Genomic DNA, 27,748 nt, shown 5'->3' with positions numbered 1-27,748 from the left:
GCTGACAGCAAGGGAGCGAGTTCTTCTGTTGTTGGACCCTGACAGTTTTGATGAATATGACATGTTTGTGGAACACAGATGTTCTGACTTTGGGATGGACTCTGATAAGAATAAGGTATTTTTATTTCATATGACTCGTTTCACTTTCTTTCACTGTTCAGCCAGCCAAGTAGTTTGAAAATAGGCTCTTCTGTTTACACATAATTTATTTATTTTGGGGTTTTTGGTTTTGCAAATTTTCTTTTGCTATTCTTAATTTCCATTTAACCATTTACACGGTTTGCTTCTTATCCATTGTCTAAGGTTGATACTTTTTTTTTTTTTTTTTTTTTTAATAAGGTCACCTTTTTGGTTCAAATACATCCTTGGATATTGTCGTAGATTTTTCTTTTAAATAATACAGACATGCTGCAGAGCTTTATGGTTACTACTTTGACAGTCAAGTCACATGTGAAACACAAATACAGGTAGATACTTTTGTCCCTCTACAGGCAATATTGCAGTTATTGGTTGAAATAACTCAGACTTTTTTTATGCCTGTCAAACTAGAGGGTCATAAAAGCCATTAGTCCTTTTAGCCTTTAGGGCCTTAAAATCTGACCTATCTGGAAATTCAAGCAGTTACCATGCTGGTCTGTTAGTGAGTTACAGTCTGTGTCACTTATGCAGTTTTCAGATATGCGGCCATGTATCATAAACCACCATGGTACATAACGTATGTGTTGTGGAGAAAAAAATCTACAGCTCCCCAAAGTCTCTCACCACAACATTGATGCCTGATAAATTAATTAAACGGGGGAAAAAATTTTGTTGCAACTTAATACAGATGTGACCAGCGAACATGCTAGGAACCGCAGGTGCCTAGTGCGAATGTGTGTGTTCAGCGCAAATCTTTCTATAGCGGGAAGGCCCAGTTTCCTATGGAATATACTGGCTGGGGGCGCGGCGAGGAGCTGCTCCTTACGTGCCACTGCCCCATGCTGAGTTCAATGACCACAACTTCTGTGTGTGTGGTTATTAAACCAGTTCATCAATCTCCAAGTCCTCTCAAGTTGCAGGGCTGCATCCTGTGACCAAAACAGGGACCAGCAGGCTTCCACCGTGGGAAGTGGGGACGTTGGAAACCGGCGAAGATGAAGGATTTGTTTTTGTTTCCAGTAGCCAGGAGGCTGATGGGACCCAGTGCTGGGAAGGATGTTGTATTAGGTCTGTTCTTCCCTGTCGTTGCGAGTAGGAGCAAATGTCTTTTCTTCTATAAGTCATTTCTTACTCCTTTCCCCAGCAAATTGAAATAAGTGCAGTATAGCCTCTCATCCTGGTACTCAACACTGCATCCCGCAGCACTGATAACAAATTGTCGTTTCTGAAGATACCATGAGCAGTCAAGTCCTGTGAGTGACCATGGGGTTAACTTTTTTCTTACCCTTCAGAAATCACCTTTCGGTGAGCTGCAGATTGTGTTTACGGAGCACAGTTTCACAACAGATGACCTAGTTGTGGCCAGTGAGCTGGAATATTAGGTTAACATTGAATTTCTCTAGGTTCCTGGAAGTTTCTGAAGGTAGGGTGAGACATGCGCTTGCATCCAGGGCACTGTACGGGCTGCGTGTGCTATCAGGAGGTGTCTTTGTAATAGGATGGCTGGAAGCAGAGGTGCATTTCCTACTGCTCTGTGTGCTGAGGCTGGCGTTGAGAAGCAAGAGTTCTTAGCAGTGCTGTCTGCACAGCCTGGGGAAAGTCCCCGACGTGGTATGCCATTCCTGAGGACTGATCTCTTGGAGCGTGAACGGGCCTTGTAACAGTGGACCCTGCACAGTTTGCTCTTTTTTTCTTTCTTTTTTTTCCCCCTGTGCAAAACAGCAACAGTGAAAAGCATTTGAATGCCTGGAATTCCTTTATGCCAGTACAGTAAAGTTGCTTTTCTGCTGCTGTCTTGAAAGACAACTATGTTATTTCCTATGCTCAAAAGTGAGATAATGTGGGTAAGCAGATTTTAAGATTCTCAGGCTCTTTTTCTTCTTCCAACTCTCTCTTCTYCTATTACTTATAGGGTGAAAAATGGGACAGGCTGTGTTGAAGTATTTTGGGTGATTGTGATTGTGTTTTTTGATCTTTCCAGGGTTGTTGGGTTTTTTTCTTTATCAACACCTCAAGAAAGGTTTGTATGCTGTGACCATTTCTTTCAAAAACATTAGTTGGTCCTAATAAAAGATACGTCCTGTCTTTAAATATGTTATTTATCTTATTTCCAGATGAGATGAAAATTTTTTGAGAGGAAKCCGCAAAATTTTCTAATACTTCACACTAATACCTAACTAATGTGTGGTGTTACCTCCAGTTGTCCATATCAGGGATAGGAGAAGTCTTTCTGGAGCCCCTGCTGCAAACATGAAAGACCAGTCCTCTAAGAGAACCAGTCTTTGCCTTGGCCTGGTACTCAGTATAGGGTTTCTTTTAGTGGATGTCATTGCTTTTTTTTTTTATTATTATTATTTTTAACTATTTTTTTTCTTAATGCAGTATCCTGGAGACAGTGTGGTGACTGGCCGGGGCCGGATTAATGGGAGACTGGCTTATGTTTTTAGTCAGGTATGTTTTTGCTTGTTGTCTTTTAAATATCATAAACTCATCCTTTGAAATTCACCCTGTTTCGGTGTGACCATGTAGCAATTTACCTGTTTACCTTCTACCAACAAGCATGAAGTAAACATAACATCCTGTGGGAGGAAGCAGGGCACTTTCAGACAAGAAGAGGCCAAAAAGCATTTCGAAAAGCTTTGTTGGGTGAGAGATGCAGTTGTGGAACAGTGAGAGTTTGTTCGTGAAGGAGAAGCAAGTGATGTTTTTGAATGTAGAGCCAGTGGGAATGTTTTGAAATAGGGAACTATTATTACTTTAGTGTAGTATCATTGGGTGTTGCTATGCTGAGAGACTGGAGGATTCCCCCCAAAGTGCAGTTTTGATAACCAAGGAGTGAATTAATGGAGAAATTACTGAGCCCTTTGTGCTGGAAGCCCTTGCAGGCTTTGACTCCGTCCCTGCAGCTGGATCTGCGTGGATGGACTCCTGCAGCCGTGTGGAGTCCTGTGTCAGTGGTGTGCTTTGCAAATTCTGTGGCCGTCTTCAGGGATTCAAGCTGCACGACGGGCCGTTTGCTGAAGATCTTAACTGGAATTACAATGAGTTGAATTCATGATAGAGAGTACTTGAGCAACCTTGAACTGTTTTTCAAGTTAGAACTCTCTGATTAGTTGAAGAGATTGTGATAGATACAAGTAGATAGATAGACTATGTGTTTTATGTTAAAAATATTTTAGAGGGAACACTATAGGTAGAGATTTGACTTGACTGAGTCTCAACACAGTGAAAGAAGAGCTTTCTTTCAGATCATTGGTAACTGCCTCTCTGTTCTGGGCCACAAAGTAGCCTTTGTTCAAATTGCTTCCACAGCCAGAATGATTGTTGCTGTGTGACCTTGCAAGTCATACACCCAGCTTTTTTTTGTCTTGGGTATGTAGTTCTTCCAAGGAAAGACACTGTGTTACTACCAGGTGGATCTGAACATAGATAGTTGAGCTGAACGGAGGCCTTGATTTTAGAAGAACACAAATCAAGGGCAGTTTTTATATTAAAAGAAATTAAATGTGCCCTCTTGTGGTACACCTTCTTTTAGCATCTTATCTCCCTCCAAATCCAGCTGCCACCTGAGATGTTACCTCCTTTTTGGTCCATTTGCTAGCCATGCTGTTCTCTGTCAACATGTTTTTTAGGTCTCCTCTGAGTGAAAGATTCAGTGGGAATACACTGGTGAAGCTCATCAGGAGCTGGCTCTGGGCTCCACTGGTGTCAATAGGTGTCAACATCCCTTTTCCCTTTTGGATCAGATGTTCCCTTGTCCCTCCCGGGACATCATGTTGCTATTTCAAGATCTTGCTGCTCAGAACTAGAGGTAGCACCAGCAAGTCAGTTTTGGCTGACATCATCCTTGCAGCGCCAATAAAATAATAATTGATGTTTGGAGATGTTTGGAAACTCATGAATACAGAACAATCGGATAGTTTCAGTTCTTAATTTTCTGCCTGTTTGTGTGTCGGACTATATGTTATGTGCATATCCATCCTACTGCTGCCCATTGCGTTGGGACTTCCTCACAGGTGAAGTTTCTCAAGACTACTGCAGTATGGCTAGTGTCTGTAAAAGAGGAAAATATGTTTGTGTGAAGAGTAAAAAAGCAAAAGAGATATAGTAAATTTGCAATTTTAATATAGGATCCACTGGCAAGTATCTGTAACAGGTCTCTTTACTTGTAAAGAAGGCATGGATTGAACAGGATTGATCTGCAGGCTCTACTAAGGAGGCAGGATGCACTGGAGCTGCACACCCAATATAGAGCATTGCAGGATTTTACTGTTTACTAGCAACATTTTATATCAGGATCAGTTACTGGGATTCATTTGACTGTTTGTTATTGAAATGCTTCTTTCCTTAGTCTCTTTTTTCCTTTTTTCTTTCAGGATTTTACTGTGTTTGGAGGTAGTTTATCTGGAGCTCATGCCCAGAAGATCTGCAAGGTAATATTTCAGAGGAGAAAACAAAAAAATTGTCAGCGTCTTTTTTTCTTTATTATTATTTTCAGTCTGTTATGCTAATGGCTTGGAGAAGATGACTTGTGACTGACTTTAAATGGACTCTGATGCATGTCACTGGCAAGCTGAAAATGTATATCTCCTCCTGTCGGTTAAGGTGTAAAAGGCAGAGGCTGGCAAAAAGCTGGCAGAGAGGTGCCCTTTGGAAGCTTTTCAAGCACAACGGGGCTTTTCTGGGTAATACGTATTTTATTTGAACCAAGTTGCCTGTGGCACTCTACTAACGAGCCAAGAGAGACTTGCAAAGGATGGGATGTGGATTAACTAGCTATTGTCCACTGCAGCAATGTGAAATGACTTGGGAGAAACGTTGTGCTATAAASAGTATTACATGAAAGTTTAATATTAATTAAAAAAAAGCGAATGAAATAAGTAAACAATCTGAAGATAAACAACTTTACAACTTGGAGGTCACTTTGATCCTCTGGGCTTTTGTTATCAGGCACTTTGGGCTGTTTATTCTCATTCGTCTGCATGTATCATTGGAAAAGCTGGTATTTGAACCCCAGGGGCATGGAGGACAGGATTTTTTCCATGCATGGGTGATCARTGGCACGGGCTGGTAATACTTCCTGATTTTTGTTACTATGAAATCAGAAACAAGGCATATGGAGCTCAAGGCCTTTTCTCCTAATGGGAATGCTACTTTTTGGCATAGACTCCTAAGCAGTAGGGAGATTTAAAAAAAAACAAACTAACAAACTAGAACATACAAAAGCTTTGGGCTCGGCTTTACTGAGTGTTGATATTGGGAAAAGGCATTTGTTATCACCCTTTTACAGTGGAGCTTTGCAGTGTCTCTTTGTATTGGGATGGATGTAATGGTACTGGAAAGATGGGATGCTTTCTGCTGTGGGTTTTTGGGKTTTTTTTTGATCTCTTATTTCCGAAGAATCAGGGAGAATGCTGGTAGCAGAACTAGAAGAAATGCAAGTCCTTCCTAGTTGATACTGTGCTCAGTTGGCATCGGTGTCAATGTCAGTGGTGGGCTCCAAAGTTTGAAGGCTCTGGATGCGTTCGTTGCTATGACGCTCAAAGCCTTTGAGGCTGTAGCTTGGGCAGTGGAGAGCCCAAAACCACTGCCTGGGTGGTGTGGGGTCTCTGGCTCACTTCTTTTAGTTCTTGTTGGGCTGAATTCTTTGAAGCAGAAATCTGTTCTGAAAGAGGCAATCTTGGCTCATGCAAACTTATCAGTTGCTTAAGGGGTGTAAAATGTCCGGGAACATGGAAGTGAAGTTGCTCTCCCTGAGCTGGACTTTCCTGGAGATCTGGCCCTTTGATGGTAATTGCTTGCTATTTGGGATTCTCCCTAGAGTTGCAGAGAGGTGGGATATTTGGCATCTTGCAGCAAAGCTCAAGGCTAGGTAGGTCTGAGCTACTGATTGCCTGTCCCTTTTGCAGAAGAGCCTACGTTCTTTCAAACCACATTAGGTGCCTGTCATGGTTTCCCTGAAGCAATGAAGATTTAATGTAGCTCTTCTGAGTGATAKGTGTCCACTTGTGGTGGGGAACACCTTTAAAGCTTGTCTACTTATGTGCATCTTATGGTGCTTATGATGTCTTGTTTCAAGACAGTTGTTGGTTAGGCCCAAAGAGGAAGAAAAATAAGTGTTTGAGGAGAAGGAAGCTTGAAGTGGTCCCTACAGATCCTGATATGGCAAAAAAGGTTTGGTCTCAAATACAGGAGCACGTTTTCAGTATTCTGAATGTACCTGTGGATGAGTGCCTGCAGAAAAACTTTAGTATCTGGAAAAACCTTGACACAAATAATTAAACTGTATGTAAGGCCCTGGAAGAGAGCAAAATGTGTCAGTGAACTTATTTCATTAACGTGTACTTTTTGTAATAGGATAACAGGCCTTCTAGGAAGAAGCAATAAATGTCACCTCCACTGATTTCTACTAAGACATTTGATAATGTCTTGCATAACCTTCACATAAGCAAACAAGGCCTCTCATGGTTCAAGGAGCCTCTGTTTGCAAACCACATAGACGATTTTAAAATCTGGGATTGTATTTAATTTGCAAATTCATTCTGTGTTCTGCCACAGTGGTGTTCTGTCTTTTAAATGGACATGCGCAAAGCATGAAGAAGCACTGTTTTAYGTTAAATGATAGGGATAAGTAGGGATAAAGCCACTTGAGAACTATATGGAGATAGTTATTACTGATTCATGTTTGGGCTGGGATTTTCATACTGTTAGGATACTATTGATTTGAATGGGATAGAGTATACTTACTGTGTTTCTAGGCAATATAAAATTCAAGGTTGATCCTGCAAGCACTCTGAAAGACAGGACTGAAGCTTTAAAAATCTTGATAAGTTAAAGATTGTCTGAAATAAGATATAATTTGGTAGCAATGATTGAAAGGGTTAATTTCAGGTAGGAAAAAGCAACTGCAAAATTCAAAATGGGGATTGACTGACAACGTGTAGTTTTACAGAAAATGATCTCAGGGTAAATCAGATCTTAACATAATGTGCCAGTGGTGTAGTGCTACAAAAATGGCCGACATTATACTGGGATCTAATAAGCAGGAATATTTTAAATAACATCTGCGGAGTTCAGTCCTCCCACTTAAGCCTCTGCTGCAGTATTGTGTTCAGTTTTGGGCATAACTCTTGAAGAAAGATAAGGAACCATTGCTAAGAGTCTTGAGGTGAATAGCCAAAATAGTCAGAGRGCTAGAGAATAGGATTTAGAAAGAACAGTGTGAGCAAATTGATGGTGCGTAGTCTAGAAATATGAAGGGTAATACAAAGACTGAAGGGAGATTTGAGATCCTTGAATGTTTATGAAGACTGCAGCAAAGAAAGTAGTAAGTTGTTCTTCATGTCAACTATGTATTGAGAAAGAAGTAACAGTTCTAAATTTCAGAAGGAAAGATTTAGTTTAGTCTTCTCAAAGAACTTCCAGCAAGAAGGGTAGTCAAATATTGGAGTATGCTGCTTAGGGAGATGACACCATCGCCACTGCAATAAACTTTTAAGATCAGATTGGACGTATATTTGAGAATGTTTTAGGTGTAATTTAGACTTCCTCATGAACAGAGACAGTTTGGTCCTTTCTGGCCCAAGCTTCTCTGATGTGCGAGCTAGCACAGGGTTTGGAGAATACAGTGTGAGTACGGAGATGCACAGCTAGCATGGCGGGTGAATATTAAAGGGTGAGACAGGGAGTAAACATGTATCTCTAAATCTCAAGTCTGGAAGAGTCAAGACATGATGCGTCAGTAAGCAGTTAGTGACTATGGTACAAGTAAAGGTGAAGGTGAGTGCTGCAGAAGCAGTTCAAATAATTCTAGCACATGCGGATATTTTTTTTTCTAGGGGTGGACATTTTGGGGGGGGGGTGAAGGGAGGGTGTTTGCCTTTTTGCTTTGGAGTTTTAGCTTAGCTAGGATAATAACGAACAGTCTGCATTCATCACCAGATCATGGATCAAGCTGCCATGGTTGGAGCACCAGTGATTGGACTGAATGACTCTGGAGGAGCCCGTATCCAGGAGGGAGTGGAGTCTTTGGCTGGCTATGCAGATATATTTTTGGTAAGTAGGCTGCTGGATGACCAGGAAGGTTGCCATCCCCAAAGGTGGAAAAGTCCTTTACCTAAATTAGTGTCTGTAAGTAAACTTTGAGGATGTCATCGTCCTATTTCAGCCAGCGTTACCTGGAGGATAAAGCAGATATAAGGGCTTGTGAGACCCGGACTTTCTCTCTCTYGGCTTCCTTACTGGCTTTGGGCAAATTACTGTACCTCTTAGTTCCATTTACCCATCTGTTAAACAAGGATAATACTGAGCCTTATAAAATTCTGTGATCCAATGAAAAGCTTTTTAGGAGATGCACTATATTGTTARCTTTGCCAGAAGAATGGAAGAATAGGCGATTTACTTAATCGTAAGAAAAACCCAAACAACTATTTAACTTTCAGATTCACACTAAAGTATAGATTCTCTGTGCTGGGCTGTAATTYCTCTAAAGAGTATTTATCTGTTTGTCAGGGACAGGTGGGCATACCCTAGTTTAGAGGGTGTTTTGTTAGGTGATTGATGGGGGTGATCCACCACAAGCTGTCCTTGTGTCTGCTCTGAAATACAGACATGTTAAGAGTTTCATGTTTCATTTGCTTTCAAGGGTGCGGATAAATGGTGGAAGATTTCCCACTGCAGAAAGAGGGACTTAAAGTAAATCAGGCACTATGTGCTTGAAGATAACTTGAGAAACAGGTCAGAAGCACGAAATGCCTGTTCTCTCAAGATGGTAGGTCAGTGAAAATAAGTTTAAAAAATAGGAAATTGATGCAAGTCACAAACTTCTGTACAACGAACAGTATGTACTACAATGAAACCTGTTAACCTGACTGTTTGGGGGCATCCGGTTGGACTGGCRAAAGTTTTCAGTTCCAGCCTGCTATACCAAGACTTTCTGGCTCCTTAGGTTTGCCGTGTAGCTCAAAGGGCTTTTCCTTCAATTTCTGAAGCCGCATCGCTAAGATGCCTCTGCACTGGTGGTGTTGCAAAGAGTGGGTTAAGTTCAAATCTGCGGCACTGAGTGTATTTCCCGTACCAGCACTGGCTTCTCACATGCTGTCAGGAGACCTGAGGTTTAGACCTCAGTCATATTCCTGTCTCTCTTTTCTGAGCTGGAGAAACATAGTGTGTAGTTATGCTATACATATAATAGTCCAATGTATAGTTGATGCTATTGCCAAAGCAATAGTGACTTGTCTGGAGTAAAGTCACAGATCAGAACCGCTTCTGCAGGAGGAACAGAAAAACCACGAAGTTCAGCTGATGTCTTTTATAGTGAGGATACTCAAAGTTGTACTGACAGAAACGTCATTAGCTACAGATGATAGGAAATGGGTTACTCATAAGCGCTGTGGTGGTGGCACAGGCCTCTTATAACTGTTTTGAAAACAAGTGACAGAAAGCTCCTGAGAATCATCAGTCATCTTACTGACAGTTTCATTTTTGCTTTAGTTTTGCCTGTGCGTGGTTTTGGTGTGGGTTGTTTTTTTTCTTTTCTTTTTTAACACGGTGGCAACTGCATGAGTCAATGCCATATGACATTTGTAGCACTGACCCAGAGGACAAAGTTCAGACTATTTCCAGTTGTTCTTTCTTTTATTTTTTTCCACAATTATGTGGTATGTTTGGGGTGGTGGGCTTTTTAAAAACTCATTTTCTCTTGACGTCTGGATTAATTTCTGTTCATGATCCCCATCAACTATCAGCATTACTGCTTTGGAATAGAATTATAGAATAAATTAGGTCAGAAGGGACCTCTGGAGGTCCATAGTCCAACCCCTGCTCAAAGCAGGGCCAATTTCAAAGCTAAACCAGGTTTCTTAGGGCCTTATTCAATCAAGTTTTGAATATCTCCAAGGATGGAGATTTCACAGCCTCCCTGGGCCACTGTTTCGGTGCTTAACCATCCTGATTTTGAGATGTTTTTTTTCTTGTATCTAGTTGGAATTTCCCTTGCTGTGACTTGTGCCAACTGCTTCTCATCCGTTTACTGTGCGTTTCCAAGAAGAGCGGCTCAGTCTTCTCTATAAGCACGCACTAGACAACTGAAGACAGCAATAAGCTGCCCCTTTGCCTTTTCTTCTCCAGGCTGAACAAACCCCATTCCCTCAGCCTCTCTTTGCTCCAGTCCTCTGACAGTCTTGGAGGCCTCCACTGGACGTGCTCCAGTTTGTCAATCTTTCTCGTATAGAGGGGCCCAAAACAGTGTGTGATACTGCAGATACAGGCATGAGTAGCCAGCCAGCCTTGCTTTGAAGGGCCTTATATGGGCCTCCATTTCTACTTTTAAGATTTGATGCTTCAAAAAACTGTGAGATGTAGAAAACCATATGTTAACTGATGCTTAAAGTGTATCAGGTAGTTCTGGTTAATGCTCCACATCACTCGCTCCACATCAATCGCTGCACGGATTTAAAGATGCAGAGACTTTCTGATAAAACTAGACATCTTTGTTTTTTCTGTTGCAGAGAAATGTTCTGTGTTCTGGGGTAGTTCCACAGATCTCCCTCATTATGGGTCCTTGTGCTGGTGGAGCGGTATATTCGCCTGCTCTGACTGATTTCACGTTCATGGTGAAGGTAAGGATRGAGTATATGCTGACCTGCTGTTGGTAACATTGATCAGTCACAAGCAGACCCTGTGTCAGGGTTTTATTTGGAAATGGTCTCCTGCTTTGGAGCAGTGAAGGCTTGGAATTTGCTGCAGGAATGTTATTAATGCCATTGTACTGTTAGTGGTTATTAGTGTCATTARTTATCAGTAATGTCATTGATAGCAAGACTAAAATGGTCCCATGCTGTTATTTTGCACATAGGATTGATGAAGGGATCATGAATTTTTCTTAAAAAGCACCTCTGTTCAAGATGCTTATTTAAAAATGACAAAGCTGCGTAGTTCTGTTTTAAGCTTCAGTTTTAAAGAAAACAAGTCTTAAGTGTTTAATGTAAGACAGGGARCCAACTCCTAAAGGCTTTAAAATTTTGTTATGTATTACAAAGTTGGATGAAATGCAAAGGTAGCAAGTTTTGTACGATCAAGTAGCGTGGTGAATGTATGACCTGGTTTTGAAAAAGTATTTTGAAAACCAGAGCCATTTCCTCATTTTGGAAACTAGTTGCTGGGGGGTGTTATGCRGCTGGCAGGTATCGGTTGCAACTAGGACATGACAGATACTGCTTGAGACACAGCTAGGGAAATGTTGGAAAAAAAATGTGTTTTATGTGATTTTTAGAAAAAGGATCACGCCTGTAAAGATCTTCAAAAGGAATTCTGTTAATGAGTTTTGTAACATCTTAAATCAGGGGTTAATGGTGGGGTGAGAAAAACATTGCACCCATGTTTACTTCTTGGCATTTTGTGGTAGCGCTTTGACTGCATGCAAGAGYCAGAATTGCTTTTTTCTTCCCCCACCTTCAGTTTAAAGTTCTGCGGTCACCAACCTTCTTCGATTTTTACTTCCTTCAAGTGTCTCCTAGTGCTAACACAGCATTCCTTTTGCTTAGTTTGGCATAGGAAATAACTGCACTGTTCATACCGTTGTTTTTGCATTACAATTCATCTTTGTCTTTTTTTTTTTTTTTNTTTTTTTTTTTTTTTTTTTACATAAACTGATAATGTATATAGGGACTAATACAGACATTGAAAATAAAAGATGCACAAGAATGCTAAAATATGCCTTCATATTGAGGTTAGGTTAAATTAAACTAGCTTCAGTTTATTATTTATGGAAAGCTAAGAATAATTTTCTTAAATAACCTGTGGCTAATTGAATTTTCTGTAGATTTTTAGTGTAATACATTATTTTGATTCCTAAATCAAAAGGAGTTTTAAGAAATTCTTCCCTGTGTTGTACTGCTTTCTTATTCTAGGGAAAGTCTCTAGAGACTGTGGCTTTTCCTTAAATGCTTCTGCAGCTTGGATCTAGCATTTACCATCTCTTCCCCCCCCCTCCAGAATACGTCCTACCTCTTCATCACTGGCCCGGATGTAGTTAAGTCTGTTACCAATGAAGACGTCACGCAAGAGCAGCTTGGGGGTGCAAAGACGCACACTGCTGTATCTGGTGAGAGCTGGATAGGTTACTTCATGTACTACTTGTTCGCTAAAGTAAGTGCCATAGTTGTTCTAACGAAGCAGCTGATTACCTCATACAGAAGTTTATACTTGTAGGTGTCACTTGAGGCTAAGGGATAAAACTCTGCTTAAGCAGGATCTTGCTGTGCCTAGGACTCTCTTACCAGCCCTTTTTAGTAATGGGAGACAAAACTGCAGAAGTGGGTGTGTGGCAGAGTTCTGGGATTTAGAAGTAGCAAATCCACCTACRATTCTGGAAGTGGGAAGGTTGGAGGAGTGCAGGGTTCAGCAAGGCAGGCTTGGSTTGGGTTGGGTTGGGTTTGGTTTTCGGAGGAGATTTACACAGGTTGAAAGGTTCTTAACAATCTGTTGTTGGCCTCCTGCATGACTGAYTGAACTTCTTAACTATAAGCAAGGTGGCAATGTGAGATAAAGCTCTTTTCCCCTGCCACCTCCGAGAGTCTTGGCAACACATGACTTTTCTGGGGGCTAAAAACAGCTGTGGGACCTCAAATTCTATGCGAGCAGGACTGATGATGAAGCAAAAAGACCCACAGAGGTGCTGCTCAGATCCAGCCTGCGTGAGTCCAGGACAGTAAGCTGGGTGGAATTCCAGAAGGCTGCGATCCAGCTAGGTTTGCAACAGCTGAYAAACCTCTCTATATTATTTTAAACATGAAATCAGCAATCCGGACTTTCTAAGAAGGAAGGCTGACACAGCCAGGCATTTTCTAAATATTTTCAGAGGTCAAGTTTGGTGGTTTAAAATTCCTCATTGTTAATACCTGGACTTAAAAAATTCTGTTACAACTTCTTTGTGCCCTTACTGATACATACTTGAAAATAAATAATTTCAGTACTTGCTTAACTGTTTCTTTCCAGGAGTTGCACACAGAGCCTTTGAGAACGACATAGATGCTTTACTTAATCTCCGGGAGTTCTTTAATTATTTACCTCTTAGCAACCGTGATCCAGCCCCAGTTTGTGAATGCCATGATCCCAGGTAAGAGGAGACAGGCTGAGATCTGTGATCTCTGATCATTGAATTTCATGGCTTCTTTGGCTCAAAGAGTGTAAAGAAATGAGTGTTTTGTGCCTAGGCTCTTGGCTGATGAATTCTGTGTTGCAATGCGAGACTATGGGAAGTGTTTCAACATGCATGCGTACAGACATGTTAGATTTGCTTAATTTTTGTATCGTCTTAAGGCAATGTTATGCTGGCTGTGTACAGAATATGGAAAGAAGTAATTTCTGTCTCGATGGGCTGTCACAGTYCCTTGAAACAAGTAAGTGAAGCAGAAGATTGCTATGAACAAAAGTGGGGAGAACTTGCCCTGCTTTGTCGATTATGTGGCCTGCCGGGTAAGTTTTGTTCATTAAGGTTAGAGGTGGGGAAGTGACAAGGAAGGAAAGGAGGCAAGAAATTTTATGTATTAGGTAGCGATCCATCAGGCTCRTTATATGGCTGACAGTGTAGACTTGAGTCATTTCAAGAAGGGAAAAAGGGCGACTGTCTGGCTTTTTATCAGAATTTTTTTCCAAGAGATAGAGGGACAGCCAGAGAGCCAGCATGGCACTGTCTGAGTAGACAGGCTTGCTAGTAGCATTAAAGGTTGAGAACATCAGCGGACTAAAAGCTTTTTGGCCTGAGATCTGGCTGCATCGTAGGGAAACCGTAAGAGGTCATTGCCCCTCCTGTCTGGGAACTGCTCCTGAATTTGCTCTTCCTTTCAGTTCTGCAGATGTGTGATAAAYGACTTGTGGTTCTTATACACATGAAGATTTTAACATGCGAGTCAGAAGGGTTATCCTGGCTTCACGCTTAACTGTTTTTTTGCAGTCTTTAAAACTATTTATTTAGTTAATTAATTAATTAATTTTACAAATCACCACTGCTCTGCTACCTGAAATATTGTTCACTATTACAGAAATAAATTTGCCAATTGTTGTTTGGAGAATATTCAGACAGGTTAGTTACTTCCTAATCCTAACATTTTCCAAGATGTTTCTTCTTAGAGGTTTGTTGCATGGAAAGACTGTTACATCTTGATGGTGACAAACTAAAGCAAATCTCTAACAGTATTTGGCAAACTTTAAGGTTAGCATGTTTTTTCTTGAGTGTCCATCAAACGGTCCTGGGATATCTATCGTCTGTAGCCTTTCAATGTGATGTTTTAATTTCCTATAGAAACAACAGCCRTTCAGTGCATCTTGCAATGAGGGTTTTGTTTTCCTGTGAGAAGCTGTTACTGGGTGGCTACTAATGGATACGAGATTAATTCTTTATTTTCTTAAGGCAGACTATCTGCTCGTAGCACCAGCCATGTTATTAGAGGATCACAGTTTAATAAATACTTGATAATTTGCATTAAGAACTGTAATTCAGTAGTCTTTATGTGTGTGAAGAYAATTTGTTAAATTCACTTGTTTTTATGGCAGCATCTCCAACAGTTTTCCCATTTGCGGTCTTAATACTTACATTGCGATTTTTCAGTGGGTTACACTGACATCTGAATGGACTCCTTTTGCTTCGAAGTGATGTGGTTGATCCTTATCATTGCTCCAGTCAAAGCCCATCCTTCTGGAGTAATTCCTTTCTTATGGCATCATTTTCATGCCAGGAAAAATAGTCASCAGTAACGCAAATTAAATGCTTTATATATATATTTTTTTTCATTGTTAAGTCCAGAAGTGTTTTTTTGTTTTTTTTCCTCTCTCTGGGTAGGTTCTTTATGGTGTTGAAAAATATCAGGTTTGCTTGKTGATACTTCTGTTGGTTGGAGTTTTTGATTTCAATGACTTGGACTCTAAAAAGTTACAAGGCTCCTTATAGTACAAAGTTGTCTAATGGCAAATATGTCCTCTACCTTTGAAGAGTGTCTGGTTCATTGTATCTAGTTTATTGTGTGTTGTGATTTAACCTTCTGTCTCTCTGACTATAAAAAAAAAAAATTATTTCTTCCAAAGCCCGAAGTTTCTGGAGGAGGTAAGTATTGATCCTTGGTAACCGAGGTACATTTTCATTTTTGTACTAAATGAAAACCAGTATTGATTTGGATGATGGTTCCTCAGGCTGTTGCAGTCTTCAAATGACTGCTTTGATGGTGAACAACAGATCCTTCCTGATAAATGAGATCTGTAAGAAACACAATTTTTGGCCTTTTAAATCCAGTGACGCCAATAACAAGTTCCAGATGTCCTTCATTTTATGTGATGATTTGAAGGAGATTTTCAAACTTACAATGTCCTGGGTAATGTGTTCATTTTGCTGGTTRTTATTCACTTCGATGCCTTATAATTTCCCTCAATATAGCGCTGTAAATTTATGGGAGCAGTAATTTGATGCTTCCATTTTCCTTATCTTTTGGGTTACCTGAGAATATAATCCATAAGTAATCAACAGAATTTAACACACAGTCATACTTACTTTACAGACAAGTAGAAGTTTTAGAAACTCTTGTAGGTTGAGGTTTAGTATGTTAAAATCAGCTGCTTTCATCYGATTAAGATTTCATTATATTGTTTTATGAAAATATTTGCATACAAGACTCCTTCAATCATGTGGAAAAAATACTTGAAGTGTTGCTGCCAGTTTTATTCTATAAATAAATATATCTGTTATTCTCTGGGCAAAGAGATGTGGCTGTCTATCCCCCTGTATGTGAGCACAGAGACAGCTGTGGGCTTTGCAGTATTACTTTCTGCCTGATTTTGAAAAACTGCAGATCATCTACTTCAGTTTTAAATTGGGTAGCTAGAGTCTTGCATTGACAAAGTTTTGGCTGTACTAAATCATGGCATCGTTAAAATAGTAGTTCAGTAAGAGCTCCACAAAAAGGCCATTTATAACATACATGCATCGGTATTTTTGTGGAGTAGTACAAATGTAATACCCTCCAAAGCCTCTTCAGTGATGACCCATAAAAATGGACATCCCTGCCCCCAGCCAGGGGCCTACGAAAGAGTCCAAAGACCCAGTGAATGCTGACGCTCRTATGTCCTTAATGAAGCCAGTAGGACCTGATGATAGAGGTAACTGATAGCAGGAGTTGTAAACACGGAGGCAGCATTTTTGTTGAAATTTCAAGTGCCACACGAAGCGCATCGCTGTTGAGTAGAACAGACTAGTGGTAAAGAGTCTTTAAACACAACCGTTCAACTGAAGAAGCTAGGAGGGGTCACGTCTTTCCCACCCACGAATCTCGGCCTGTTTGGTGGCAGGAGAGACACAAATGGGAAGGTTTCTTACAGTTAAAGTTTCCTTAAATCACAGGTGTTCAACTTGGGGCCTGAGGGCCATGTAGAGGCAGGGAAAGCATCAGCGCTGTACGTGTGCAGCTCCTGAATTCTGCGCGCGCACCAGCATCAGGTATGCGACAGGCAACCTTGCTCTGCCATTGGGAGAGACCGTTTTGGCCATCCAGCTCGTGAGGGCTGTAGCCGCTGGATAAGCAGGCTGTCCTGCCTGTGCCACTTCCTGCTCTTCCGCCAAATCCTTTTCCCACCGCTCTACTGTGCCTACGTGCTTCGTCCGACACGTCTCCAGTGCCCCCTGCAGACCGCCATTTGTAGCGTTCACCCGCTCTCATATTCGGCACGTGTAATTTTAGGCCCTTCTAGTTGAAGAAGGGAAATGGTCTTTCTAGGAGATGATTTCATAGGCAGAGATGTCTCTAAAAGAGATGCCTCCTTCAGGAGGAGATCAGTCTGGCTCGCCTCCTTTGACCCCAGAAGGAGCTCAGAACAGCAGACACTTGAAGCGGGTTGAATTGTGCCCTCGGTGGCCTGAGGCACAACTGGCTAAGGTGAACAGGAGTGACTGTTGCTTTTCCCCGTATTTGAGAAGTAGCTTCATTGAAGTCTCAGACAGGTGGGATGGTAAGCCCAAGTGTTTTGTCTTGATGTTCATCTGGTCTGCAAATATTGTCACTTACACTTTTATTTTCTGCAGTAACCGTTTGGTTCCTGAGCTGGATACAGTTGTCCCAGTCGAATCTACTAAAGCCTATGATATGCTGGATATCATACACTCTGTAAGTCTGCTAGTTTGAGCACTGTTGAGAAAAATCTGAGTATTAAATAACTGTAAATAATGAAAATGAACCAATATAATGCCACCGAAGACTTTTTTTTCTTTTTCTTTTTTTTTTTTAAGTGCGCTTGTTTTCACAAGTTACTTTCTTTCCCCTGTGTTGTGGCCATGAAGCAAGGGACACCAAAACCTGCAAAAATAAGATATTAGCAGATGAAAGGAATCTTATGATTTGCTCTCAGGCTTCATCTTCTCATGCTCAATGCATAATAACTGATCAGATGGAAGATGCTCTAATTCAGTTTTCTCTTAGGGGTCAAAAAAATCCCCTTGTTAATACTGTCTTGAATTCTATCACTTTTTTTTTTTTTATATAGAAGGCAATAAACTACAAAGAATACATTCACAGATCTATTCCTTTTCTATTTACTCTAAGATACAGTTTTGTACAAATTTGTTCCCCTGAATGAGGCAGATATCCTGAGGTGGTGGAAGGGAAGGGAGCATGTGTGTGTTCTTTTTTTTTTTTTTAATCTAAAAAACCCTATATTGTAATGTATAAATAACACGGATTTTATTAAAGCAGCTTAGGCAGTGCTGATAATTCCCTTGCCTAACTTTGAATACTTATTTTGTTTCAATTGTAACTACTTACCACATTTTAAAAGTTTGTGAGAAAATGGTTGTAAAACAAGTTTTATTATGTGAAACTGTTACGGCCCCCTGTAGAGCACCTTCAGAGTCTGAATCTGAACATCAGATTTCCAGCTGCTTCCTCTGCCACTCAGATGTTGAATGGGAGACGATGTAGGAGTCCAAGATGGCTGCGGATGCTAGGAATTACTCCATTCCACAAACAGCGTGTACAAGCGGTGGTGGTGGTGGTGGTGGTGCTCAGCTCTGTTTGAAGGATCTTTCCAAATTTCTGCCTTTTACTATTTTATTTGATTGGCTCTCCCCACACACTCATTCCGCTAATACTTTTCAGTTTGCAGCTGGCTGCATTTAGCTTCATTTTAGAGAAGAAAGAAAAGCTCAGGATCTGTTTTTTGATCTGAGGATTTTTCTAGTCTGAAGTGCAGTATTATCTGTTCCAAGTCAAAAGGTGGGCTTTAAAAATTTTTAAGCAAATGGGAGGAAAAAAAACCTCCCACAGACTTTGAGAGGTAATAAGGAAGGAAATAAAACTATTTGAAACAGTACTTGCATKTTTTGCTACTTTTCATTTGCCTCGTTCTCAGCAATGACTGGCAAGCTGCAGCCTGCACAGGCAAAGTTGTCACAAACAGTTGACAGCAAGGAATTATAGTGGCAAACACCAGGCAACCATGTATAGGTGTCGCTACTGCTCCATGTATAATTATGGTCTCTTTTGAACATGTGAATTTTGATACTGCTTTATACACCAGTGGATGTCACTTTAGAGAACTTCAACCCTAGTGAGAAGTGCTGCTCCGAAGGATTCTCCGTTCCGSTTAGATACCTTTGACACAGTGTGTATTCCCTCTAGGGTGGATAAAGGGATTTCTCCATTCTCCTCTATCCTGTGCAACTTAGGAGATGTACACAGATCATCTGCCGCAACACAGCATGATATGTTGGTCTCTGTTAACAAAGTGCTCTGTATGTACAAAGAATTGCAAAATATATCGCATAATGGAAAGTTTCCAAGTTCCAAGAAGTGTTATTTGTTTTTATCACTGGAAACTTTTCTTTTAAAAGTGTAGTCTGCTGGTATTTAAGTTGCAAGAAAGAAGTTATAACCACCTGATTTGAAGCTTTAATTCATTACAAGCTAGGAAATTTCTCTGTCTTGCTACAGAGAAAACATCATAAAGATTTTCTCTGCTGGAATGCTTAAGCGGCAGTTCTGATAGCAAATGCCACACTAGTTATTTCCTGAAATAAAGACTGCAAAGAAGAGTAACAGGTTTCTTTTCTCCTTTTATATTTTTTGAATTCTGCAAATTCTGAAACTTTAAAAAAATTTCTGATACGTGCATAGCTGCTTTGTGTTTGTCTGTGTTATGTATATATGGCCTCATAAGGGCTCTGCCTAACTCTTATTCTTGCAGATTGTCGATGAAAGGGAATTCTTTGAGATCATGCCTTTCTACGCCAGAAACATTGTTGTTGGATTTGCCAGGATGAATGGAAGAACGGTCGGGATAGTGGGCAACCAACCCAAAGTAGCATCAGGTTGGAGTTGGCTGTTGGACTGTGCTGTGAAACTTCTCCACAAATAGTGTTTGCGCCTCCTGACTGTTTGGTCTTGTCTTTTTTGGCACTCTTTGTAGGGCTGTCTGGCTATGAGGGTAACTGCTTATAGCTTAAAGTATAGCTTATACTTTTTATGGGCCTCCACTCACGCTCAGCGTTTTCCTACCACTTTCTTTCTGTTGAATCTCATTGTCCTGCAGCTGCACTGTGACTTAGAACAGTCCGTGATCTGTTGTAAAAATACCAGGAAAAAAGGTGAATTTCTGTATTAGCTCAGCAAGGTGGTTTGGCTCACCTGTAACTAAATGATTGCTGCATTCGGCACAAGAGAAGCGGTAGGAACATGTAACCAGGGTGGGCAGAAGACCACCGCTTGTCCTGGCAGCAGCCTGCAATTAATTGGATTAAGGATAATATGGAAACTGCATACTCACTGCCACRGCAATATGCACTAAAACGCCTAAAACACTTCTGTAGGGGGAGGTAACTTTTATTAGGCTACTTGCTACAGCTAGAAAAATGCTAAGCTTTCAGGCATACCAGTGTGGGGCTCTTGACCTCAAATAACTTAGATATGACGGTACAAGCATGTAGCTATTGCTAAGATCACCCTTCATTTTATGACTGTTGAGGGATTTTGCTTTCTCTGCTCCTTAGATAATTTCTGAAGCCATTTACACTAATTGCGAGTTTCTGTTTTGCTCTAAGTTTTGTGCCTTTTTGTATGACAAATTAGTTTAGGAAAAATCAGATGACCCAGTATGCTGCATTTATTCTTTTGAGAATCTTGCCAAGATATGACTGTCAAACTCCTAGCGAGTCAGCAGGCTTTACTATTACTTTAGTCTTCATTTGATGTTTTTAATTTTAGCAAAGATTTTTGGTGTTTCAGATAGGTGCTCTTATATGCCTTTTGTATAGGCTTAATGTAGTAGAATGTAACAAAATGTTAAAAGGCACTGCAACAGAACAGAAACACTTTGCAGCATGTTTAGCAAAAATGCCGGTCTGTCTTAGTATATTAGTAGGAACATTGAGTTTTTTATGGAGAACTCTGTAGTGTTTCAGTCTGAACTGACCTGAAAAATATCGGTAAAGAGAAAGTTATAAAAAAATATCTTAAATTACATGATTATATTTTTAAATGCCGCTTTTTGAAACAAACTGTATTATCTGTACAGCAGTCACCACTAAAGGATGTTGAAATCTATAGATTATATTGCAGAAAAAAATGAGTGTTTTTTGACTGTATCTTGTACTCTAATCTTAGGGCTAAACCAGCAAAACTTCAGGGTAGATTTTCCCAACATTATCTACAGTGGGTTTTTTTTTTTTAAATGACTATCAATCACTTTTGTTAAAAAAAGTGATAGAAAATACTGGGTTTGGTTTGTTTGTTTTTAGAAGACAATACAGCTATAATACAGAATGTGATTTTTGATGTTGCTTTGAATTACTGCCATTAGAAGATCGTTGGAATTGTTAACGCCTAACCCTGTTTTCTTAACTTCAGGGTGCTTAGACATAAATTCGTCTGTGAAAGGAGCCCGCTTTGTTCGGTTCTGTGATGCTTTCAACATACCTCTGATTACTTTTGTGGATGTTCCTGGATTTTTACCAGGTATGCACTTATCTCACTTAGTTGGGAGGAGGGGTGGTTTAGTGGAGTAAAAGCATATTTTTAAAACCTACCTAAGAAAGAAGACTGTTTACTCTACTAGACCTAAATAAGCCAGATGATTGTGATCTCCGAGCACGCTGATAGCAGTAATCAAAGCTTTGTGGGATTTCAAAACATACATACACTGAAAAGAGGACCCATTCATGCAGTAAGTTACTGCTGAACTGTCTAGCTGGAGCCGGTGGGACGACCAGTTTGCCAGGGCTGAATGTGGGGATGAAGGTATGTCCCACTGTCTGGGCACAACTGCAAAGCTGTTAATTGTGGCCCATCCAGAAAAAAAAAGACTGCGTTCTCTCAAGCTACTGCCCTYGTCACAGATGAGATGGAAGTTGCACTGTTTTTATTATAAGGAAACTCCATGTCCCTTTCAGGACTAGCTGTTTTATTGACACGCTGCATTGCACTGGGATGGTGTGTGGGACCACGAGGTCCTGCAAAGACGGTGGCTTCACGAGATGCAGCGGAAGGCAATGCCACCTACAGTTTCTTAGCCCTCTGGGGAGAATTAGATGTGAGCAGGGAGGCCGCTGGTCAAAGCAGCTGTAGGCGTGACAGCCACAGTTTAAAAACTGGGTAGTGCACTTGTTGCGAGCACCTTCAGGATATATTCCAAGCAAAATCTACTCATCRCTGGATATGCCAAAATAATAGAGGCTCAGATTGCTCTCCAAGCTTTGGTGCAGCAAGAGAAATTGCCTCTTCTGACAGCTTCGTCTACTGTACTTAATACCCTAATGTGTAAGAGGACGAGGTTTATGAAAAAGAGATGTCCTCGGTGGCTGCTGATCCAATCATACATGTCTGCTTCCCTCAGTTTCTTTGAAATTTCAGGTTAAGAGAACCTTCCTGTTCCCTCTTGCACCCTCTTCTTTCCCTCCTGCAGCAGACAGACCCTCCTATTCTGTTTTTCGGACAAAGCAGCGGGTTACTTCTCTTTGGCACTTCAGGGACCACTTTAGGAATCTAGATTTGAACAGTTATTCAAAAATCCAAGAACGAAGCTATTTGCATGTAGCCAATCAAAAGGGGTAAGTTAATATTACATAATCAAATGTCAGTAAAAAAAGTAGGTAAATAGGAGACGAATAAGATTGGCACTACAGAGAGAAAAATCTGAGGCTTCATAGTGATCCTAAGATGTTGTATTTTATGGAGTTTTAAAAGATTAGTATGTTATCATTAGACATTTCAGTTTAAATAATATATTCTGAGTGTGGTTGCCATTTTCTTTGCCTGTTCAGTAGAGAAGAATTTGTCACACTGGCTCACAGAGGTGTGCAAAACACCTAACAACATTAGCGACCAAATACCTTAAATAGCCCCCAAATTAAGAGGAGCACGCAGAGATGACATTTAAGCCTTTCAGAACCTGAAGCTGGATAAAAAGAGAACCAGTTTGGGATTGAATCTATAGCCAAGACAGGAGTGTAAAATAGGTACTAATTGGCTGTGGGTGACGGTGTAAACAGTTCAAATAACAGCTGAATTGAGCTTACTCTTGAAGCATTTTAAGTGATGGGCTACTCTGTTCTACACCTGAATTAGAAACTAAGGSTATAACAACTATACTGCACAGACTGTGATTGCTTCCCAGTTTCCAGGTCTAGTTTGAGTATCTCAGCTGTCTTGGGATGAGACCTGGCTTTCCAATGTCTGCTGCCAGGAAGCAGCTTTTGTGGGCTTGACAAGTCTGGAGGGAAATACAAGAATCAAAAGTGAAATTGCAGTTGAGAACAGACATTTTTAAGCATAGGCATAAATTACTAGACACTCAAATTTCACTTGAGTGAAAAAATTAAAGTCAAGCCACCAAATAGATTACCAAATTAAAAAAAAAAAAAAACCCAAACCTCACAAAAGAATCTTTTACTTAAAATCTTAAGTTTTCCATTAAAAAGATTCCAGATTCCTGTAAGATGTTATCCCAGGTGCTGAAAGAAAATAATAATGTCATAGGTTGATTAAACTGCGAGGAAGTAATTGTAGAGTTATTTACAGTGATTTGAAGTTCAGAAATCCTAGAAACAAAGTACAAGTGACTGCTGTTTCCAAGTGCCAGTCCTCATGCATGGTTCATGCAGTGCATGCATGCCCTACTGCTCGCACCGGGAAGATTTTCCCATCATGGCAGACAGGTAAGTAAGTGTACCGAGGCACTGTCCCCTCGTGTGTGATGCGGGGTGCACAAGGGAGAGCAATACCCAGTAGCCTTTGGCTGCCTCTTGGTTTTTTTTTGGTAATGATGTAGCAGTCTTTCTTTCTTGCTACATATGCAGTTTTATTTTGGTGTCTTCAGATTCTGTAAAAGGCTTTTCCAAAGTTACTTATCAAATCATAACTCTTCTTGTGATAGTCATGGTCCCTCAACTAGCTGTCACAGTTTGTGCTTTTAGTGCTCAGAACAGAATTTTCAGGTCTTCTGAACACTGTGCTGTCAAGAGTGAAAATAGTTGCTGCAGGACTTCTTCCTCAGAAAGGGCACAGAGTTAGTTTTGGGGAGGAAGAGATTAAGATTTGAGACTATGAGAGAAGTCTTCTCAAAGGTGAGTTAAGTCTTCTCAAAAGTTGAGGTCATGCACAGTGCAGGAGGCTTTTTTTCTCCCAACTTGCTTTAATAGAAAGCAATCAAGGTTATCTTTGAAGCTCTGACTGAAGCAAGATCTTCAAGCTAGTTTTGTCATTGTTTTAGCTATTTTCATTTTTGCATCTAATTATCTCAGTTTTTGCCCATCATTGTATATTCGTGTTTGGGAATCTTGTGCATTTTTGCTTTTCTATCTTGTTAGACCTTTTGGTTTGACCCTTTCCTGCTGTGATTCCTGTAGTGTAGGCAAATGTGGGCAGCAGCACCAGTTCTTTCCATCTCTTATGCCTCTCAATTAGGAATTTGAACCTGGTTACCGCACTAGCTTTGGCAAAGCCAATAGTGATTCTGTACTACCTAGCACCACATATATAACTGTAACCAAGCAAGTCCAAGATAGGTTCTTTTGTTTGGTTGGGTTTTTATGGCACCGTTTTGTTGGAACGGGGCCTTGACAAAAATCTACAGTTGCTGAATACTCTCATCATACCATCAGAGAAGCCATGATCCCAAGACTGTCAGCCATGCCTGTAGCTGGGACAAAACTTTATAGAACATCCTATAAAATGGATGACTTGTATTCATGTTTGCTGGACATCATCATTCTCCAGAGCTAGTTGCTGTGAGAATCCTTACAGTGGAACTTATGCTCTGTCTTTTAAAGTCCATTATCTTGGGCTTGCTTTTAGGAAGAATAGCCTATTTTTTTTTGGTATGGTAGCCAAGCTGCCTTTTAATTTGGTCTAGAAAAAAAGTTCTTTGAAAGAGTGTGGATTTCTGGAGAAGTCAATCTAGGCTGCATTTTTCTTTGCTAGTCACATTTGGAGTCTTGAAAATTATGTAACTGTAGTTTGTTCTTAGGAAGATACCATCAGGTGAGTGTTACAGTCCTGTGACCTTATATACAAAGAAAGAGACTTTTACTTTATGCTGCTTTTGGTGATATATTCTTTTCATACAGCTGTTCAGCATCATATGGAGAATACTGCCTGGATGTTAATGGCTCCTAGATATTAACATGGTTCTGGTTGTTGTTAGTGTTGCCACTGGTAGTGGATGATGACAGTTGCCTAACTGGATTTTTTTTTGTAAAGTTCCTAGAGTGAAAAAATTATTTCTGTTACTTGTAGGTACCTCTCAAGAGTACGGTGGAATTATACGTCATGGTGCAAAGCTACTCTTTGCCTTTGCAGAAGCAACTGTGCCTAAAATTACTATCATCACCAGAAAGGTAAGTTGGCATAATTCCAGAGTGTTATTTTAGAGTTCCTGTTTTCACTTGCAGCAATTTTAGTTACATGAATCTTTGTCCTTCTGTCTCCCCCTTCTGTTTTCTCTCGCTGTCACATCTCTATTTGTCCCATCTGATAGTACCTCTTTCTCTCAAGTTACAAGAGCCATTTCTATTCTCAGAATATTACTACAGTTCCTTTGTTCCTTTTGTCTCTGCACTCCTCTGAAATACCATGTTTCTGCTCTTTGCTTTCGCCCTTGAACACCCTTCAGTCAAGTATTTGTCTTCTGTCACCCAGCTTGTCTCACTGAGGACATGTCATCTGCACAGATGCAGTCTCTGCGATCCTCTTTCTATATTCGTGCCATTTCGGTCTCCTTCAAAAGCAGTGCTGATTGTATCTTTCTTCTGCTTTGTCTGCAGCTTTAATGCTCRTGCGGTTTCTCTTCTTCCATATGCTTCTCCTATACTGTCCTTAATTTGCGTCCTTTCTCTTTTTCTATAAGGTACCTGACACTATGCTGCCATAAGTCTGGGGACCCCCTGGGTCCAAAAAGGCTTAGCTAAACATCTCTCTGCTTTTTCTGTGCTGGCCAGTCCCTCCTACTTTTTTTCCCCGATAGGTTTCTGACTCRGCATGCTCTTTTGGGGCTCTAGTTTAAGTGATCTAGTCTTAGGAGGTTGGTGTAGTGTTGTTTTTATAATTCCTAATTATTTTGAGCAGAGAAGTGGAAATGCCTTGAACATGTGTGTTTGCAAAAGCCGAGAATATAGTACTGGTGTGTCAGTTGTGCTGACCCAACCACAGCCTGCTTGTAGGGCTGAGTGAGCAAGGATCCAGCTCTTGGGGTCAGCAAAATGGAGACACTCGTGTTTTCTTACAGGTAAAAATTTAGCCCCGCTTGCTTGTCTCTGGAATGGGAAAAGCTGCCAGAGGAATAGAGGCTGTTGCTGCTATGAGGTCCCTTCACACTAATCCTGTGTTTTGTGTTTCAGGCCTATGGGGGTGCCTATGATGTGATGAGCTCAAAGCATTTACGAGGAGATGCAAACTACGCCTGGCCTACCGCAGAGGTGGCAGTGATGGGCGCAAAGGTAAAGCYGGGCTGACCCTCGCACTGGTGTGCAACCACCCTCACTGTCTCTGCGGTAGTGCAGAGGCAGCCTAACAAGACAAAGACAACCAGTATTTTCCTCTAAAGGARCTTACCTGAATGCACGTGTTAGTATACTGCGGTGGGCGGAAGGGAGCAGGTAAATCAGATAGMTAGCTTTCCTCTCTATGGCCTGAATAACTAGCACTCACCTTTAGGCTATGTTTGTCTTTCTAGGGTGCTGTCCAGATCATTTTCAGAGGAAAAGAGATGGACGCGGAGGCAGAATATGTGGATAAGTTTGCAAACCCCTTTCCCGCAGCCATGAGAGGTATGGTTATCTGGCACATTGTGTCCCCTTTTTGAGTTTGCCATTGCACATAGGTACATTTGTAGCTGCTGAGTAGACCTTTTGCTGGTGGATAGGGAATTTAGGCAAGGCACGAGTGAGAAAGGTGGCATAACTTGTGCACATGAAGGAAAATGCATCTAGCCACATAACAACTATGAAATGCTTCAGATGGCAAGGGAAGGGAGAGATGTAGGGACTTCACTGAAAAGCATATTTTCAATTTTGTAGACATTAGAAGCTTCTCAAAAGTCAGACCTTTCCTTAAAATTACAGGTGCTTTGACAATCTACTTGACAGTTCCAGGTGCAGACCAGTGACCTTCAAAAAGGGTCGGAGTCTGTTTCAGTTCAGTAATGTGCCACAGGACTCCTCGGAGTGATTATTTCCATTGTTTTTAAAGGGGTTTTATTTCTAGATTTAAAATGTAATTGTGCTCCACAAAGCAGTTCTGTTGACTTTGTAATCCGCTCTCTACACATTTCCGGTTATGATGGCTTACTCTATTGATTGTTTTCGTACTACTTCATTTAAATCCTGTTAATAGTGCCACAGAGCTGGGAAGACTTAGTCAAGCTGTTTTCCACCACAGCTGATACATACAGTATTGCTCCTTCCAGTTTTGCAGAAGACCATTACTGCTGTTTGAGGCAGAATAAAACAGACTCCTGCAAATGCAAGGTTAAAGGTTCAGAGTTGTTGGTTAGAAGAGAAATCCTTTAAATCAAACTAACAGATTGGAGGAGACAGTATGGCTAAAACTTTGCAGTAGCAGGTGCAGTACTCAGTGAGTAAAGCCCCCTTTAAATTTCTTTGCTTGTTAACTTTTGCATTTAAAAAAAAAAAAATTAATTAAAAACTATTGAAATAAATAGTAATATTTCCTCTTCATGCTATTTTAAAGACTTTACTCAAGCTAACTTGTGAACCATATTCGGAGTGTTGTTTTGATTTTTGCTCACTGCAATCACAACCTCGATACAGAAGGTTGAGAGGCAAACTCTTTATATGTGGTTGCTTTTTCTACAGGTTTTGTTGATGATATCATCCAACCTTCAACCACCCGCATGCGCATCTGCCATGACCTAGATGTGCTGGCTAGTAAAGTACAGTCCAATCCCTGGAAGAAACATGCTAATATTCCACTCTGAGAGTGAGAAGGGACTTGGCCATGCTGCAAGATGTGGCAGTGTTCTGCATACTCTCTAAGTGGAGTTCTACTTTGCAGTAGAAATATTTCTTTTCATTTTGATTTTGCTAATGATCATCAATAAATCATAGTACGTTTATCTCATTTAA

General features: G+C 40.6%; 1 protein-coding gene across 1 annotated transcript; it reads left to right on the top strand.

Moving 5' to 3' along the window:
- Positions 1-27,748, top strand: PCCB (propionyl-CoA carboxylase subunit beta). Its single transcript, XM_026075544.1, has 14 exons — positions 1-115; positions 2,521-2,589; positions 4,515-4,571; positions 8,080-8,193; positions 10,647-10,757; positions 12,133-12,241; positions 13,135-13,255; positions 17,204-17,285; positions 19,360-19,483; positions 21,018-21,125; positions 24,903-25,003; positions 26,003-26,101; positions 26,338-26,431; positions 27,479-27,748. Exons 1-14 carry the CDS (start codon positions 62-64, stop codon positions 27,598-27,600), a joined length of 1,365 nt encoding a protein of 454 aa, XP_025931329.1. The 5' UTR covers positions 1-61; the 3' UTR covers positions 27,601-27,748.

The sequence above is a fragment of the Apteryx rowi genome, unplaced genomic scaffold (genome assembly GCF_003343035.1).
Source record: "Apteryx rowi isolate R43461 unplaced genomic scaffold, aptRow1 scaffold_406, whole genome shotgun sequence".
NCBI lineage: Eukaryota > Metazoa > Chordata > Aves > Apterygiformes > Apterygidae > Apteryx > Apteryx rowi.
The sequence above is the reverse complement of the archived record's forward strand: the minus strand, read 5'-3'. Positions and strand labels throughout refer to the sequence as shown.